This window comes from Misgurnus anguillicaudatus, chromosome 15, assembly GCF_027580225.2.
Source record: "Misgurnus anguillicaudatus chromosome 15, ASM2758022v2, whole genome shotgun sequence".
Classification (NCBI taxonomy): Eukaryota; Metazoa; Chordata; class Actinopteri; order Cypriniformes; family Cobitidae; genus Misgurnus; species Misgurnus anguillicaudatus.
The window spans coordinates 2,843,545-2,862,967 of record NC_073351.2 but is presented as its reverse complement, the minus strand read 5'-3'; the positions used below and the strand labels follow the sequence as shown (position 1 = coordinate 2,862,967).

The 19,423-nt window shown below is 37.2% G+C and overlaps 1 protein-coding gene across 1 annotated transcript; it reads right to left on the bottom strand.

Moving 5' to 3' along the window:
- Positions 1 to 756: 756 nt before the first annotated feature.
- uraha (urate (5-hydroxyiso-) hydrolase a) lies at positions 757 to 17,594 on the bottom strand. Its single transcript, XM_073853285.1, has 4 exons — positions 17,215 to 17,594; positions 9,127 to 9,267; positions 1,266 to 1,403; positions 757 to 1,131 (listed from the first exon to the last, which is right to left on the bottom strand). Exons 1-4 carry the CDS (start codon positions 17,287 to 17,289, stop codon positions 1,042 to 1,044), a joined length of 444 nt encoding a protein of 147 aa, XP_073709386.1. The 5' UTR covers positions 17,290 to 17,594; the 3' UTR covers positions 757 to 1,041.
- Between the last annotated feature and the right edge of the window lie 1,829 nt (positions 17,595 to 19,423).

Below are 19,423 nucleotides of genomic sequence, written 5' to 3'. Positions count from 1 at the left end.
TGCAAGTAAGTGCCTTCAGGTGTGTAATTGAGTGGTTGCAATTACCTGATGTGTTTTGTATTTTGGATACATGTGTTTTCCAAATGGCACCCTGAGATTTCATTTTTGAATGAAGTGTCTTATGTATGAAATAGTGTGTAGTTTGCAGGATCAAGTGTGTTGCAGAATTGCAACTAGAGTGCAAAGCAGTGTTTTGGTTTAAGGTATGAATACATGTGTTTGAGGTATGGTAACAAAAGCTTCAAGTTGTGTTACTTTAGTCTAAGCATGGGCTTAAGTGTTCAAGCAACAGGCAAAAACTGTAATATGTGCCCTGGTTTCCACCAGGAGGTTTAATGTGGGTCCTCATTAAATCACTCTGAGATTGCTTCTGTTCTTCTCCTCATTTGTAAGTTGCTTTGCTTTGGATAAAAGCGTTTGTTAAATTAATAAATGTAAATGATTTTACTGTCCAACACTCAAACGTATGCTTCTACCATCTCTTATTATAAGTGCTCAATGTGCAACATGTCTTTCTACATCTTTGTCTGAATTTCTATTGAATTATTTGTTTGGGAATTATTCATTTACTGTAACTGACAAGTATTGTATGCATAAAGACAATTCAGAATAAATATTGAAAACATATTGGCTTTATCCATATAATGACCACAACAAACAATGTGGTTTCATTTTGTCAAATTACTTTTTTAAAACTGACTTTTAGTGGTGATTTTATGCTTTTATTTTGAGAAATGCGTTATAGAGTATCAGCAATACAGACTAACTGGAAATCTTTATTCTGAATAGGCAATTCAAATGACAATTTAATCAGTTTGGTTTTAATTGAATAGGTTTTAATTTGACTAATGTATATAACACGTGTTCAGTACAAATTTTTCATTTTTTTTTAGGCAATCTAATCCAATCAATTTCTGTAGAAGCAATCAAATCCTGATCTACATAACATTTAAGTGTTTAGAAATGTCTTTACACTGTTATTTGCAGAAATTTCAGAAATTCAGAATGTAAAATATTTATTTATCATGTATTATGTTGCATCTAACTTCCTCTGTAGGTACTATAAGAGAAACGACTCAATAGGAGAGGAACATGGTACTTCTGTGAAGGATCAGCGATAGTAAAAACAACCTGAAACCAAACAAACAGACAACAACAACACATAGAAGACAACAACAGTTTAGTGTATGTAGTGTACTGTATCAATAGCTAAAATAATTATAGCAATTTTTAATGAAAATAGAAATTGACTGTTGAATAAATACCTCTACGAATGGATAGAAGCATATCTCTCCTAAAGCATTCCAATACTTCCCAGTCTCAAAACGCATTTTATACACACCGGGAATGAAGGTTTCTTTTGTTATTAAGCCTGGACAACGTCCATCATCATTAGTTATCCTAAAATGAACACACAAATTGTGACTCTGATACACTTTTATACAAAATTATGTAATCTCAAAAATGTCAACACTCTCAAAAATCTTGAGTTGTTTTAACCCATTGTAAAAATAGTAGACCTTTACAGTTGTTTCCAATTGCTAACACACAATTTTGCAAACTAGTCTGGTTTTATCAAAAAACTTAACACAATTTACAAAACCACACACCCAAATAGCAAAATACCACATATATCCTGCAAAATGAAGCACTCCAACCTAAACTACATATAACATTATCAAAATCAAACTTGAAATTGGAACACAAATTGGAACACACTTCATTCATATTACCAGATTTTTGTCTAACCAACTACGCACAGTTGGGCATAATGAAAAGTGCACTTTTCTTTAGTATGCTTTGCCATAATACTGTATGTATTAGATTGTTCACATGCACAAAAATATTTGCAGATACACACACATGCTGTTGATTTTTTTTATTTTTCACCAAACAAGTCATAACGCCTCGTCCACATCACAGGCAATATATTCCCTTGCCAGACATCGAGGGAAGAAGCGCCTTGAGCGCCTTCTCCATCCCTAAATTGCACCAACATCAATCCCATCACATGCCTCTTCCATAGCCTGCAAAAGAGGCATGCGCACAAAGGGCTGCTGGTCATATACCTTCCATATACAGTTTTTTACGATTGCTTAAGCACAATTTTGAAAACAGGACCCGGTTTGTCAAAACACTACACACAATTAACACAATCCTTCACCAAAGTAGCACAACATTTCAGATCATTTGCAAAATGGAACACTTTTGTCAAAACTGTACACAACTTTATAAAAACAATATTTTGTTACCATAAGAAACACACACATTTCACAAGAATTCAAATTTTTTTTAACCAGTTACACACTGCTGCTGCTAACCTAAAACACTTTTAGCAAGTCTAATTCTTATTGATTAGAGTAAATGAAGTACAAAGAGAAAGTGCAACTATAAATATAATTGATTTCTCTCCATACCCAAATCAGTCAACATGGAGAATCATAACAAAACATGTCCCAGTTGTCATGCTACTACAGTAGTGTGCATAACACTGTTAGCTCAGCAAACAACAGACCCATATCAAATACTGTATCCAGTACAGGTTACAATTACAGTGAATAAGAACAACAACAACAAACATAAAAAATAATCTGAAAAAAACTGACAATATTGTAAAGAAAATACTACGGTCATCCCTGCTGGAAAAACCAGCATACCAGCAAACTGTGTTTTGGTGCTGACCACCAGCATTCCCATGCTGGTCCATGCTGGTTTGGTGCTGGTTTAGCTGGTGGTCATCAGCATACCAGCACCAGCATCCCATGCTGGTCATACCAGCAAGACCAGCATATAATGTGTTTTGGTGTTGGTATGGTGGTGACCACCAGCTAAACCAGCACCAAACCAGCATGGACCAGCATGGGAATGTTGCTGGTCTATGCTGTTTTTTCAGCAGGGATACTATACATTCTCTCTTCGCCTAGCTGGATCTGGCCAGAGAATTTCATCAACATCACAAGCAATATCCTCATTAGCAAGACAACGCGGGAAGAACCGTCTTGAATGTTGAATCCATCCTTGCACAGCTACGGTGTCAACTTGGTCACAGTCATCCTCCATGGCCTGAATGAGGGGTACCTGATCCTGGAGATCCTAAACCTTCCATCGCCATGCTGAGAAAAACTCTTCGATAGGGTTTTGAAACGGAGAGTATGGTGGAAGGTATAGTACTGTCTGTGGATGGTGTTGAAACCAGTTCTTGACCAAAGCAGAGCAGTGGAATGACACATTGTCCCAGATGACAGTGTATTGTATCTGGTGCATTTCATACTTGCTGTGACAATGTGGTGCAATCGGTCCAAATATGAGAGAATGTGAGGTGTGTTCTAAGGGCTTATTTTGGCATGATGGAGGAGAACCGCATGCTGTGAAATACTTTCACTTTGCTCTGGGACATTGATTATAGCCCGGTGCCCAATGATAATTCTGCCTCTTATTCTTGCTTTTGTGATTTTGAACCCTGTCTCATCAATGAATTCATGCAGGACCTGCTGCATTTTTATAGTGCTTAAACCTGATTGGTGTGTTTATAATTTAGCAATAGTGTGTTTGTGCACCTGATGGCTGTGTTTAACAGATTGGCTCATAAGTGTGGTCATTTGACAGTCAGTGCTTTGGAATTGCAAGGAAGTGACATCCTGATAGACTTCTGTGTCTGATGTATACATATGTGTTTAGTGTTTTGCAAATAACTGTGTGTAATGTTTTGCAAATAGTGTGAAGGTGACAATGTGCTTACAGTTGTGCAAATCTAGCCTTGTGTTTTGCTCCTTGAGTGTTAGGTTTTGCTAATTGTGGGAAAAGTTTAATTTTAGTGTGTAAGCAATTAAAAAACTGCAACATAACACTTCTCCAGGCAATGGAGGAGGCATGTGGAGACATTGATGCTGGCTCCTTCCAAGGTTGGATACGCCATACAAGAAGGTTCTTTCCACAGTGTCTGGCAAGAGAGAATGGCATGTGACGTGAATGAAGTATTATGGCTGTGCCCAGCCCGGAGGAGAGATGGAGCCTAGATACACCCAACCATTCCCACATGCAAGCACACACGTTATGTTTGGTTTTACACTACATGCTACAACAGTGATTGTGGCAAGTAAGATCTGATGATTGTCTGTGTCAAAGGCTGCTGTTAAGTCTAGTAAAATCAGAACCAAGGATTTGGATCTGCCTTAGCTAGCCATAATGCTTTAATGACCGCTAACAGCACTGTTTCGGTGGAGTGATTGCATTTGAAGCCTGACTGTTTGTCATTGAGCAGGTCATTCTGAGATAGAAAGGAGAATACCTGGTAAAAACGGTCTCTCTCGAGTCTTTTCATCATGAATGGAAGTAGTGAGACAGGTCAGTAAGAGAGGGCTCAATTTGACTTTAAGCAGTGGTGTCACCAGGGCCTGCTTAAAAGGGGATGGTGAGGAGGGAGGTGTTGACGATATGTGCAAGTGCTTGTGTGAGCATGGCCCTGTCCCAAATGGCGCACTTCATGTGGACTTTCGGTCTCGTGGCCGTAAAATGCGCGTTCTAGATTAGACAACGATTACTTAGGGTGTAACATCTGTGATTTTTACGCTTTGAAGTGTGCTCATCATCGCCTCCTTTGCCCCCTTGATGCGGTCTTCAGCGAAGCCCGCACTGCAGCAACTCAGAAGTCCTTGCGAAAGAGCAATCAGACCAATCAGACGACGGAAGGGAGGAGCTCACACTGACGGGCAACTTCTCTACCTATTTCCACTGTGACGCTCGAGTCTGTCCCAAAATACGACTCCGTTGCACCCACGTGGACTCGTATTAAGGGTCCCTAAAGTCTGGACTACGTGATGTCATCAAAGTGTGGACTCTGAGGAGGACCACAAGTCCGGAGTGTGCCATTTGGGACAGGACCCATGTCTGAAATGGCCTGTAGTGAATGGGAGGGGACTGGGTCAAGGGGGCAAGTGGTGAGATGGGTGGAGAGAAGCTTCATAAATTTGGTGTCAGTCATTGGAGGGAAGGAGGAGAAATGGAAGTCGAAATGTTAGATGAAAGTGTAGTGCAGGGGTTCTCAAAGTTTACATTCGAAGGTCCAAATCTGAATTCTCATCATTTTCATAGGTCCGGAAAAACTTTATGTAAATCATTTGTTTATAAAACAAATCAACACAACAGTTTGGGAAAAACATAAGTGTATTTTGCATTTAAAGTAAATTTTTTTTTTAAACATAAACACAAGAAATATGCCAAAAGTAAACAGGTGCAAAATACAGGGCAACCTAATTAGAGAAATGGCACAGTTTGTTCTTCATCAGATGCATAAACCGTGGCAAAAAGGTGTGGTTGGTAGGCAGAGACACTGACCAAAATTAGGGGTGCACCTACAAATTGGCTGATGATGCTTGCTATGCTTCTCAATGAAGTACGGTGAAATGCCGCTACATCCATAAGCCAGGGGGCGCTCTCGGGCAGAAACTTAATATGCGCTGCAGACGAAGAATCAGAAACAAGCAGCTCCAGGAAATGTCTTATGCTGCGTCCAAAACCGCCTACTACATACTATATAGTACGCGAAAAGCAGTAGGCGAGGCGAGTAGTATTTCCGAATACATAGTATTCGAAAAACAGTATGCGAAAAGTACCCGGGTGACCTACTACTTCCGTTAGATTTTGCAGTGTGCATACGATGGACGCTTCACTATCCCATGATGCCCCGGACGAGGAGTTGTCCAACGAAGAAGAAGAGGCACGCGGCTGTTTTCGTGCTGAAATGACATGACGTGATGACGACGTATGTCACGTGATGTAGCAACATGGCGGATGTAGTACGTCCGAATCTCATTCATACTACCAGGATTCATACTATACAGTACCTACTGTTTTAACGCCAAGTAAGTAGGTACTTCATCTAATTCAGTACCTACTATACAGTATGCGGTTTCGGACGCAGCCTCAATGATATATTTATATTGCTGTTCTTCAAACCTTTTCAGGTATTTTCATGATAATAAGGAATAGGTATAAAGATTATGTTTGACGAGTGTTGCTTTTTCAAATGCATGTTTTAAACGACTCAAACCAACAGTGATTTCAGATCGATAAAGACTTACTGATCAAAAGCCGTAGTACATGAAGTAGCTGTGCATAATATCTGTGTGTGATGGCTACAGCGTCACACAGGAAATTTTTAAATAACTCGTTTTATTTTCGGACCAGCAATACTCTTAAATCTAAAAAAACCGAATGGTTTACAAGTTTAATATGCATTTGTAAAGTAGCAAATGCACACATTAAATCAATCACATATAAATTAATGCACTTGTAATATGAAGTGGACGCGGGTCCGGATCAAGTTCCCGTCGGGTCCGGATCCGGACCAGAGTCCGGACTTTGAGAACCCCTGGTGTAGTGTATTCGTATGTGGTGAAGAGAATTGGTTACTTAAGCAATATCGCTCGAGTAGGAGTGTGATATAGCTCTATATACGCTATATAGAGTTAGGCCTCGTGCCTCTGGCCTAATCACAGCCGTGATGATATAGAGCTATATCACACGACTCCGAGAGCGATATCGCTTTTATACAACAGTTCGACGGCACACGTTTGAAAAACGAAAACTAGAAAACCACAACGGAGTTGTTTTAAAAGCCTCTATGTTTGAGAACTACTTCTTCCGCCACGGATTTGAGGGCGGCCAGAATGACAGGTAACACTTTCGGCTGCTTTGAATCAAATAACAACTCAATGGACGGATAGGCGTTTCTTTATATAAACGTTTCTTGGCCACAAAGTGTAGTTTTAAGATTAGTTCAGTCGAGAATATATATGTATTATATTTAAATCTGCAGTCGATTAGTAAAGATAGCGCCTGTTTGAATGTTTGCTTAGTGAGATTCGGTACGTATGAGAACCAAAGCATGAGCGGACGTCAGTGTTCACTCGCCCCGCTGACCACCGCCCTCTCTGGGCTACATCTCTGACAGGGATTCCCTGGGTCTGATATTCGCCTTGTTTGTTTTTGATGGTCAAAATAAGATCAAATCAGCAGTATTTGGTGTCATGATAAAACTATTACGTGTTTTCTTATTCATATTTAGTGTCTTTTGTGTTGTTATTGTTTTGGCACGAGGTAAAAGTTAATAAAACTATATAATGTTACTATTGCTTTACCATTTAATCTTAACGTGATACGAGCACTTGGTTATTATTAGACTTCGTTCTTTTCAGTACTATATAAAACTGTTTTTTATAAGTGTCAGAGAGATGTTTTTGCATGCTGCTTATAAATATATCAGTGGCGATATCTCATAACATGTTTTAATAGTCACGTCGCGATTAAATAAATGATCAATGTCCACATTTAAAAGCTGCGGTGCTTACCTGCAGTTCCACAGTGTTTTCGCGTTCTGATAAGAGATATAGCTCCAGAAAAAAAATTGTGTTTACATTCCTCTTTCCAAGTGTCCACACGATGTGACAAGACATTAATCTTATTAAGTTTAACGTAACATCCAAGAGCGCTGATCTTTAACGGAATAATAACTTGGTATTCACAGACTGATTTACGAGCTAGTGAACTAATGAGACACACGGAGAGTGATTCAAAACAGCGCGTTTGTGTGTGTCCGTGTGCGGGTGCAGTTTTTCCATTCAGAGCTGAGCCTGTTTAGAGGACCTCCATTCACTTGGTGGCGGAATGATACGAAAGGTGAAGCGGTTACTGTGCCGTTATCAGTACAATATTGCACGCCTCTTAGCCAATCAGATTCGAGAACCAGAAAGAACTGTTGTATAATGATAGATAAAGTTTTGTTGGTGAAAAAGTTTGAAAAAATCTGACAAAGACGAGGTGGGTGGAGAGTTTGGACACACCCACTAAACAAGAATAAATGTATCTCAAACCTGGTGCATGTTGTTCAACCCGGAAACCGTAGCAAAATTTTGAGCAACACTCTGGAGGCTGGAGTTAGGGGAGGTGTAAAAGGGCTTGTCAGACACTTTAGCAATCTCGCAATCCAGTCGACCACAAGCGTCAGCAGAGTCCAATATCACGTTTGCGTATTTTATTGAGGATAAAATAGATGCGACTGAAATACCAATAAATGCATTTACATGAAGATGATTATGAGGAGAATCAACAAAGGTGAAGTCTACAGTCTACAACTTTTATACAAACTTTTCTGCTTTGTGCAGTATAAACAGCCCACATGATAAATAATTCATCACCAAAAAGGATAAGGAATTCTTTAAAATATAAATAAAGTCATTTGAAAATAAGGGAAATTTCCTGAACCAACCATCCCCAGACTATGTTGTGGCGCACCATCTAGTGGCGATGCCAAACTTACTTGCCAACCTCTGGTTTACAGTGTGAAATGAAGTGGGGGTAGAATGATAATTACTCTATGCTTAGCAACAAACAGGCAATCCGAAACTCAAGAGCATGTACCTCATATCATCAGCTGTGTGTAGAGTCACCGAAACTGTGTAAAACTCCTGAATTGTAGTAAAAAAACATCCAAGAGAAACTATCAAAGATTTATGTGGTGACCTGTTTTGTCACTGATGCAAAAAGCATAAGACAATCAGTTATTTAAAGCGGTTGCACACTATTTTAATTCAGCCAGTGTTACACAGCTTTATTAGTCCAATCATGACTGTTAACATCACAAATATGCAAATAATACAGCTAACCCAACATGTAAGTGCACAGTGTGAAAAGTCAGATTATGAATACCCAGGGTTATCTTATAACCCCTGGTTAAGTATGAACAGTGTGAAACAGCAGATAACCCAGGATTACGTTAACTCAGGGTTTAGAATAACTCTGAGTTAACATTATCCTGGGTTATCGGCTGTTTCAAGTGTGAAAACCCCTAAAGAAAACTTAAGTACTGGTAGTAATGAGCTGAACACTGTTCAACCAAATGACAAATCAATTAATAACCATGACAACAACTAAGGGAATTGATGCAAACTAAAAACAATGTCCAAAATGGTGTGTGTTACACATGGCTTTAAATAACTCATCACTTGGGTTGAAACAATCCAGCATACTGTAGGTTTATTTTGTAACCCAATATTTACCCAACATTTTTAAGTGAATATTTCAATGAAGGAATTATTAACTTCACTGCACTGCTTATATGTTTATCCTGGTTGTAAGTTCGTTCCACAATGATGAGATGGGGTCTAAGCGGTGGAGGCTGATGGTCATGTTTGCTCCAGGAACTCCATTAGCTATATTCAGCACATGAGTTGTGAGAGGGCTAGGCAGCATCACGGGCAAGTCCATATTCTGTGACAAAGAATGATATTGTTATTGTAATGCATTATGAAACATTCACTGCTCTTTTCAGAGCTCAAAATGACCTGCTCATGGTCAGAGTATGTTGAACTTAATTGTTCTAAACCATACTCGAAAACCAAAAGATATGCATGCTCTCTTACCAGAGTCTAAGGCTGCATCTAAAATCGCATACTGTGACAGTAGGTTCTGAATTAGATAAAATATCAACTCATTGACCGTTAAAACAGTAGGTACTATATAGTATGAATTTCAATAGTATGAATGAATTTGGACATACTGCATTTTTTCATACTGCAAATTTCTGTTACAAACTTTCCCATAGCATCTTTAGGTTATAAAAACATAAAAAATTCTAATCCATAACTTGATTTTCAAAGATTTATTATAAAAACGAATAATTTTTTCCACAAAATGCAATAAATCCATGACAGTTTTTTTTTCAAAATGCTAGAAATCTATTAATTCAATGTATAAATGTGCATTCATCTTTGCCATTGTATATTCATTTAGTTGAACAGTTGTACACACTGACTAAAAAAATAAACATTAATGTCATTAATCAAAATGCTTACTTTGTCATATTAAGATCACTGTCATTCCTGCAGTTATACTTGACGTCGTCGCTTAACATTTTTCAAAGCAATCAGCTGTAAAATGTTTTGGTCCTGCTCGATTTTCATTGACTTTGAGTAAAATAATGTAAAGTTATTCACCGGGGTCAGTGTGTTAGCATGAGAAACTTGATGCTATCGGGAAATAAGCACCAGTCTCCCGAGTGCTTCGCGTAAATTATTAGATGTTGATGACAATCTTTCCCGTCACAGAAAACAACCACAGGTTTATCAATGCCATTAAAGTATTATTTTGTTTTGTTTGTTGATCACGAAGTACAAAGTAGATGAGGAAAACTAGGACTCCGTGTACTCAGCGCGCCGCCATTGTTTGTTTACATTGCGTGACTGGTGGGCTGTAATTTTTGGAATGGATTTATTGCGTTCTGTAGAAAAGGAGGAGTGGCGTTTATCGCATTTTGGGAAAAAATAGAGAAAAGATGCACTGTAAAAAATCCAATTAATGAAATGTTGGAAGGGCAAAAAAATATAAGTTAAACCAATTTTCTTGTTTGGGCTTAGTTGAGTAGACACATTACTTTAAGTCTAGATAAATCTGTGTTTAAAACATTAAGTGAATGGTTATTTCCAAATTCAGTCAGCATTCAGAATGGCTATGTTGACTGAACTAATTAAGACAAATCTGGTCAATATGTGGACTTATGACAGCTATGTTTCCTGACAACAAAATGCTCATAATATTACTGTTATTTGGTAACAAAATGTAATTTTAAGAGTTGTTCAGGCGTGAATGTATGTGCTTAAAGTTTAAATATGCGGTCGGTTAATATAGATAGCGTCTATTTAAAAATGTGCTCGGACACTTTCGGACGGAGAAGAGCTCCAGATAAGCTCAGAAAATCACAGACACTTAAGCGCTCACACCCCGCCCAGCGCAGCCTCGCCTCGGCAAGCCCATCAGAAATCGACTGCTGGCTCTGATATCTCTGTGGCGTTTAAACATGCGATTTAATTCATTTTAATTTCTTATACTTAATAATAAAAGGTTTACCGGTATGTTTTAAATCATATTCTAGGATTGCACTTAAATGATATCGCTGTTGAATGATATTTCATATCTTTCACATTTGTTATAACTGGGCTGCGTACTGCCTGCGAATTTGAACTTCAGAGCTGAAGGAGCGAGTGGAGAAATAGTCCCAATATCATAACAATCTTAAAACTTCTAAATATACCCGTGTGTGTACCCGTGTGCGTGCGTGTGTGCGCGCGCGCGTGCTCGCGCGTATGTATGTATGCGCGTGCGTCTGTGTATTTTGAATTTAAAATGTTTTAATTTGGAAGGATCTGGATCACAGGTCATTTAATCTGAAATCAATCCGCACGCAACAGCTGGAATCACTTACTGATTCACAGAAGGAAGGACACAATCAATCAGCCGTTTCCTCAAGTTCACATCAGGTAAGTGTTTGTAATTTAATGTTAATTTTAGAATATATTAATTGGCAAAGACGCAAATACTCGACGTTTTTGTAATGATATTTTTGTAAAGATATATTAGAAGTGTGTTATGTTATGTGACCGAAGTAAAGTGGAGCTATTTTAGTTAAGATAAAAAGCCTGGATATAGGGTTGGTTTACCGGACAGAGTTTAGAACTCGGTCTTTATTATAATTGGGACATTTCTACAAACAAACCTTATATAATACAATACTGGCGTGCATTTTGAGACAAAACAATAGCACTCATATGTTAAGAGATGTCAGTAAGTTATTTTAGTCAGTGAAAAGCCCTGTCCGAGAAAACCGCCCAATAGTGTTTAATTATGTGTGATGTCTGAGGGAAATTTGGCCTAACATTAACGTTATTTAGGGACTAAAGTCTTTCACCGTCAAACTTTATTATATTAAACATGTTATTTATGTATGTGTGTGTGTGTGTGTGTGTGTGTTTATATTCCTCTGTTTATCAAACCAGAGCGCAGATAATGTGAGAGGCAGACCCGAGACATAGCGAGACAGTCTCCGCTTGGACTGGCTGAGGAAAGTCTCCTAAATGGCCCTGGAGATGTTCTGACTGACTTTGGAGTCTTTTTGGACTGTTTTATGCCCTCTATTTAAAGAAGACTTAATTCTGTATGTTCAGTCTGTATGATAAGTGAATAAGTGAATAAAAAGCTTTTGTTTTTATGTGACTGAAGTTAATTATTTTGTTTACAACACCAGCATAAATTATTTGATAAATAATTTAAAAATGTTATTTAAAAAATCCCAAATAATAAATAAATATTAATTGAAGTAACACATCAAACATTGAGTGAATGCTTAAATTTTAATTGACAGAGTCTTTGCTGTAAGTTTTTAAAGATTCAACTGATTAAAACATTTTAGTTGAATGAACTATAAAGCTAATTGAGCCAACATACTTTTTTATATTTGAGTCAAATTTGGGCCAACTAAAAAACATCAATCCAGGTAACACTTTGGAGACAGAAATTGAGTGAACGTAAAATTTCTGTGGAACTAGTTACTAAAAAATTATTCATTGAGCCAACAATTTATTTTTTACAGTGTGACAGAATAACACGGCGGATATTGGATTTTGCGTAAAATTAATTATTTACTTTTAAACCCTGACCTGATATAATACTGATTTTGGCAGTAACTCTTTTTTTTTTCAAAAATGGCGTTTATCGCGTTTTGGAACCAAACTCTTCATATGTAGTTGCATTTGAAATGAGCTGCATTCCCGCTTTTGGACCTTTTTGAATAAAACAAGCCTCTCCTTCTTCTTCATTGGATAACCCCTCTCCATGGGGTTCACGGGATAGTGAAGGGTCTATCGAATGAACACTTCGGGAACTTGCCAGAAGTAGTAGGTCATCCGAGTACTTTTGCCTACTGTTCTTGGAATACTATAAATTCAGACAGACTTCTCGCCTTGCCTACTGCTTTTCACCTACTATATAGTATGGGAGTAGGCGGTTTCAGATGCAGCCTTAGATTTGTTACTTAGATTTTAGTGAACTAACATTCAGACAATCATAGCCTTGGTTGATGTCATCATGACTGGAGGCGTGGCGTGAGGTATGGGGAAAACAATCCATTCCCCCTTATTGGAAATGAATAGTGTTCTGTTTAGCCTTAATCACTTTTGCAGCTCGACAAAACAAGATATAAAGAAAAATTGAGTCGTATTGGGTTAGATTGTTTGTACACTATCTGTGACTGGACAAACCCTTATGAAAATTAACCATGGTTGTCAAAACATGATTTTACTAAAGTAACACAGTTCATTTTGCCCAATTTTGGCATCCTTACACTGGCTACAAGTTAAATATCGGATACATTTTAAAATATTGCTAATCACCTACAAAGCCTTAAAAGGGAACAACCCAACATAACATGGCAATATGTTTTTTAAACAAAATTGGGCTATGTTAACACTGGTCTTAATGCACAGATCCAATCTTTTTAATATATGCAAATTTTGTCCAGAATGTTTACATTTACTTAAGACACGACTCATATGCGACATCCGTGTTCACATAAATCTAACAATAAACAGCAAAGTGACAGCTTTTAAAGCAAAAGTGCATTTTAAAGTGCATTTACTACTCCCTGCAATTAGTATAGACGGTTTCAGCAGTAAAAACAAAAACGAAGGGCTTTCTTGGAACAAACATAACTTCCAGTAAACTCTGCACATAAACAATAACAACAGAGTACTTTTAAAGTAGTTTATTTCTGATAACAGGCAAAATAAAAAACAAGTAGATGACCTTAGTACAAATCATAGCTAAAGCGTATCAAAAACTACACTGAGCTAATGTTACTGTGTACTATATAATGTATACAATGTTAACTCTTTTGGAAACCAAAACATTTGTTATTTTCCATGAGGTATATGTCCCAGTGTTCAGTTTAGCCACTAGTCAGACCATTAAACAGAGACTGGAAGTTAAGTTCCTTCAATTCAATATGCTTTTGCAAGTTGGACAACGAGTTTATAAATTCTATGATATAGTTTGTTTTTGGCAAACAGAGAAAACATTTAAAATCTCTTAAAAATTTAAGAACGGAAAAAAAACACATACATTTAAAACAATATCTGTTTTATAATTATTTAAGGTTAAGGGCTCTATCTTACACCCGGCGCAATGCAGCGCAATGCGCGACGCAAGTGTCTTTCGCTAGTTTCCACCCTAATTTTCACGTTTAGCGCCGCGTTGTTTAAATAGCAAATGCATTTGCGCCCCCTTTGCCCCCATGGGCGTTCTGGTCTGAAAAACGAGGTGTGTTCAGGCGCATTGTTGGCGCGTTGCTATTTTGAGGCAACTAAAATAGACTACGCCATTGACCAACAAAAACCTGGTCTAAAGTCTAAAGTCAATGGCGCAATATGTTTTATGTTATTTAAAGAGCGCATTAGTAATATGCGCCTATAAACGGGAGGACAACACAGGTTTGCTTATCACAAAGTACATGAATGCGCAGCAGCACAAAGATGCTTTTAAATATGAAAGATTAAAGGATTGAATGTAAGAGATTATTATTGAGTCTCTTGGACATATTTATAAAGGAGGACTGATTATGAGACGTTAGAAGGCGCAAAGAGCTGCTTCACCTGCAGCCTGATAAGTAAATAAATGCTTTGCTTTAAACAAATGCATCTGTTTTTAAATGTTTTTTTTTTAATGCTACCTCACGGATTTATTGTATATGATGTACCTGTGGATATGGCGAGATGAGAAACATTTGTAAGTAATGCTTAAAAAAACTCTTTGCTAAAAAAAACGCTGTCCAAAGTGCTGAAACGTGAGGAGAGCCGTTTGTAATTTCTTTATCTCCTGTTTGTCACAAATAAAGTATTTTTAGAGTACAAACCTTATCTTACATACTTGTAAATTATTTTTTGATGATATTGGATAGCCATACATTTAAAGCAATTACAAGCCTGCTTTTTACTTCCATGAGTAAAAGAAAACGGGTTTTAAAGGTTTTAATAAAAAAATAACAATTTCAATATAAGGGAAAAACAAAACAATTATTTAACATTAATCTTAAACTGGGGATCTTCTACCTCCGCTTAGTTTTTCAGTTTACAAAGTCCGTCATCTAAATAGGGATTAGACATAGCGCCAGCGCAACTTGCTTTTAAAGGGAATGAAAGCTGTGACTCTCATTGGTTTACTGCACGTTACGCCCAAAATACTCCCATTACAATAGGACCTACCTTTTTCGACCATGCGCTCGGCGCAAAAACGATTTTTCCCGTCGTTAAATTAGCAAAAGTGGATTCGGACACGCCCATATAGACGTTGCGCTGTGCGCTTTAGACAATGCGCTTAGATCGTTAAAATAGGGCCCTAAAAGTGTAAAGGGTCACCAAAGCCCGAGACATATAGGGCTCTATCTTACACCCGGCGCAATGCAGCGCAATGCGCGACGCAAGTGTCTTTCGCTAGTTTCCACCCTAATTTTCACGTTTAGCGCCGCGTTGTTTAAATAGCAAATGCATTTGCGCCCCCTTTTGCGCCCATGGGCGTTCTGGTCTGAAAACGAGGCGTGTTCAGGCGCATTGTTGGCGCGTTGCTATTTTGAGGCAACTAAAATAGACTACGCCATTGACCAACAAAAACCTGGTCTAAAGTCTAAAGTCAATGGCGCAATGTGTTTTATGTTATTTAAAGAGCGCATTAATATGCGCCTATAAACGGGAGGACAACGCGGGTTTGCTTATGACAAAGTACATGAATGCCCAGCAGCACAAAAATGCTTTTAAATATGAAAGATTAAAGGATTGAATGTAAAAGATTATTATTGAGTCTCTTGGACATAATTGAGGACTTATTATGAGACGTTAGAAGGCGTAAAGAGCTGCTTCACCTGTAGCCTGGTAAGTAAATAAAAGCTTTGCTTTAAACAAATGCATCTGTTTTTAAATGTTTTTTTAATGCTACCTCACGGATTTATTGTATATGATGTACCTGCGGATATGGTGAGATGAGAAACAATTTTAAGCAATGCTTAAAAAAAACTCTTTGCTAAAAAAACCGCTGTCCAAAGTGCTGAAACCTGCGGAGAGCCGTTTGTAAATTCTTTATCTCCTGTTTGTTACAAATAAAGTATTTTTAGAGTACAAACCTTATCTTAGATACTTGTAAATTATGTTTTGATGATATTGGATAGCTATACATTTAAAGCAATTACAAGCCTGCTTATAATTATACTTCCATGAGTAAAAGAAAACGGGTTTTAAAGGTTTTAATAAAAAAAATAACAATTTCAATACAAGTGGAAAAACAACACAATTATTTAACATTAATCTTAAACTGGGGATCTTCTACCTCCGCTTAGTTTTTCAGTTTACAAAGTCCGTCGTCTAAATAGGGATTAGACATAGCGCCAGCGCAACTTGCTTTTAAAGGGGATGAGAGCTGAGTCTCTCATTGGTTTACTGCACGTTACGCCCAAAATACTCCCATTACAATAGGACCTACCCTTTTCGACCATGCGTTCAGCGCAAAAACCATTTTTCCCGTCGTTAAATTAGCAAAAGTGGATTCGGACACGCCCATTTAGACGTTGCGTTGTGCGCTTTAGACAATGCGCTTAGATCGTTAAAATAGGGCCCATAATAGTGTAAGTTAAAAAGAATAAACTAATTTTAATTAAACAAAATTACTTTTCATGCTTTTTTATGGTGACTAAAATGATGAACAAACACAGTGGTTCAACAGCATTTTACTTGTGGTCTGAGACTTGACACCAATATCTAACACTATTGTTATTGACAGTTTCAGAAAAATTGCCACTCTGTAAAACAAATTAGGCCTGATTGCAGTACAGGCCACCTATATAAAGTGAAAACTTCATGGCATTGACACACCCCTTACGAAAATTACCAAATACCAATATTTTATTGTGGTAAAAATTTAGTAACCATGGTTATTTTGTGTATTAATTACTATCAGCAGAACCATGGTTGTCAAAACCGTGTATATATGAAGAGTTTCGTTGCAAAACGAGATAACCACCGTTTTTTAATTGTTCAGAAATCTCGTTTTTTGGTTGTGCATTCCAATTAATTTCAATTCAACTGCAGTTGGTTTGTTTTGATTTAAACCTTCATAACTTAAAAAATACAGCTAAGTTGCACCATAAAACAAAATAATAACATGATAACATAATAATAAACATGTTTTGACAAAAAATTTAAAAAATGGATTTATCTAGTTTTGCAACGAAACTCTTCATATGTTATTTTTGGTTTTAACTATATTGAAACCATGGTTAATTTTCGTAAGGGATGGGTCTCGACACACAGTCTAGAATTGTTGGTTGTTTAGACACAGTCTTACCTTCTCCTCAGATAAAATATGGTCCTTGATATGTTGAAGTCTGTTCATCTGAAGCGAAGCGTCTCTGTTACACATGACAGCTACAACATGAGTCTGAACTGAAGAAGTGAAGTGGGCAGAGCAGAGACAGGAGCAGTGGACATCACAAAATGAACAGAACTTCTGTTATACACAGCAGCCCATAAAATTTGTTGTCATGTGATAAAAAGATTTGCCAGTATGACCAATCAGTTTGATTCAGATTCCTCAGCAGAACACATTACTGATTAAAATAATAATAAAAAAAATGTTTTTTTGTTGATTTTAATTTGTAAAATTCCTTCATCCTTCACAGCTAAATGCAGACCATTTTACTTGCAGCCACTGACCTCGGGGTAATTCACCCTTTATTGATAGCTTGGTTCAAAGTACCTCAAATGATCTTTATACACTATAACTCTGTTTAAGTGAAAGTCATATATTTTAAATGAATTGTCATATCCATTTATTTTAAACTTGTCACTGTTAGGCAGAAAATTTTTGAACAGCACACATTAAATGTATATAGACCAGTTCACATTCTGTTTGGCAGAATTATCCAAAGTGACTTACAATACTTTCAATGTTTACATGTTATCCAACCGAATCCATGACCTTTGTGCAGTCAGGAACAGAAACATGAAACATGCTTAAAATTAAAGGAATTTTTATCATTTTTGTGATGGGTTGACATATTGGGGTTGTGCCAAAAAATACAATTTCCAAAAGGCTAAAATAAAGGTTAAACAAACCACACTCACTTTGAGTTCTTTGCACTCTCATTTGTTGCCGCATCATTTCAAGAACCTGACGTAAGTTATTGTTTTGGTATTCCACATTTACATCCTGGAACACACATTGTGCTTTCCACCCAACATAATCATTCAGTTCACTTAGGGGGTCTCTTTAATCTGTGGGACCTTCTTAGTCCAATAAAAAAAAATCACATATCTCTTCAGCACTCAACTCATCTTGCTGTACTGACACATCAGCATCTTGCACCACTACGGATGAAATATCTTGGTGAATTTCAGTTTAACATCCCTCTACACCTTGCTCTCCACAGGTTCATCATTCAGCATGTTCATTTCAACCTGTTGCTCATTAAACAAATTGTTAGTCAAGAAGGCATCATGTTATTCATAGTACAATTCTGTGCATGCACTGGTGGACTGACATTCTCAATTGCTCCTTGTTAGCACACAGGGATCCCAGTAGATCCAGACTGGTTTGGTTCAAACTTTCTAAAGTGATTCCCTGTGGGGAATAAAGTTTAGTGCAGTATTTTTCTCACATTTCTTTTACAAGCTCCCAACTAGCAAGCACATTAGTGCTGATTCTGGCTGAAATTGGGCACTGTCAGCTCAATGTCAACATGGTTGAAAAGATAACGTGCTAGAGCCATGCCACCTATCCACACAACTTCTGGCTGAAAGATGTTTTTTCCCGGGTCAGCCAACCTCGGCTAAAAACAGTTTAACTTGCACTGAAAAAAATGATTCATTGAATTTAATCAATTTTTTTAAGGTAAGTGGTTGCAATCAATTTATTTAAGCTACATTTAAACAAAAAAGATTAGTAACGTAAAATAAAATATAAAACTTTTGTTTAAATGTAGCTTAAATAAATTGATTGCAACCACTTACCTTAAAAAAATTGATTAAATCCAATGAATCATTTTTTTCAGTGTGGGATAAATCCATATTAGAAACACATGTGCATATCTACTGTTGGCCTGAGTTCATTAAGTCACAGATGTGCTTCTACTACAATTAGTTAACTCCATCTGAAGAACGTTTGCAGTTAGAGACCCAGCTACAACGTTTCAAGAAGATCAGTTGTAGTTGCAAAAAGGTAATTTACTCTACTTGCTTATTCTTTTGTCTTATTTGATGTTTCAAATATATTCAAGAACAAAGTTGTTTTTTTATTATTTTATAACAATAGTTGTTTAATGGTAAAAACATACTTCAGTTATCTTGTTTTTTATTTAGAAAAACGTTTTAATCGAGGGGCAACCTTTCAATTTCTCTGATGAAGCCAATACTGCAATTCATCGACTGGCTGCTAGAGACTCCAAAAGGGAGTCAATTCCCATAGACCCCCATGTTAAAATGGCCAACTTTACAGTAGAAAATAATATGTTTACAGCCTGGTACAAAAATTGTTTTTGGTCTGTATAGCTAAGTTT

What these genes read in the sequence shown, in the direction of transcription:
- uraha (XM_073853285.1), bottom strand. Translation starts at nt 17,289, where the DNA reads ATGTGTAACAGAGACGCTTCGCTTCAGATGAACAGACTTCAACATATC. An exon ending in ATATTTTATCTGAGGAGAAG is followed by an intron (nt 9,268 to 17,214) that starts GTAAGACTGTGT and finishes TCTTTGTCACAG; the next exon opens with AATATGGACTTGCCCGTGAT. An exon ending in TGTGGAACGAACTTACAACC is followed by an intron (nt 1,404 to 9,126) that starts AGGATAAACATA and finishes TGTGTTCATTTT; the next exon opens with AGGATAACTAATGATGATGG.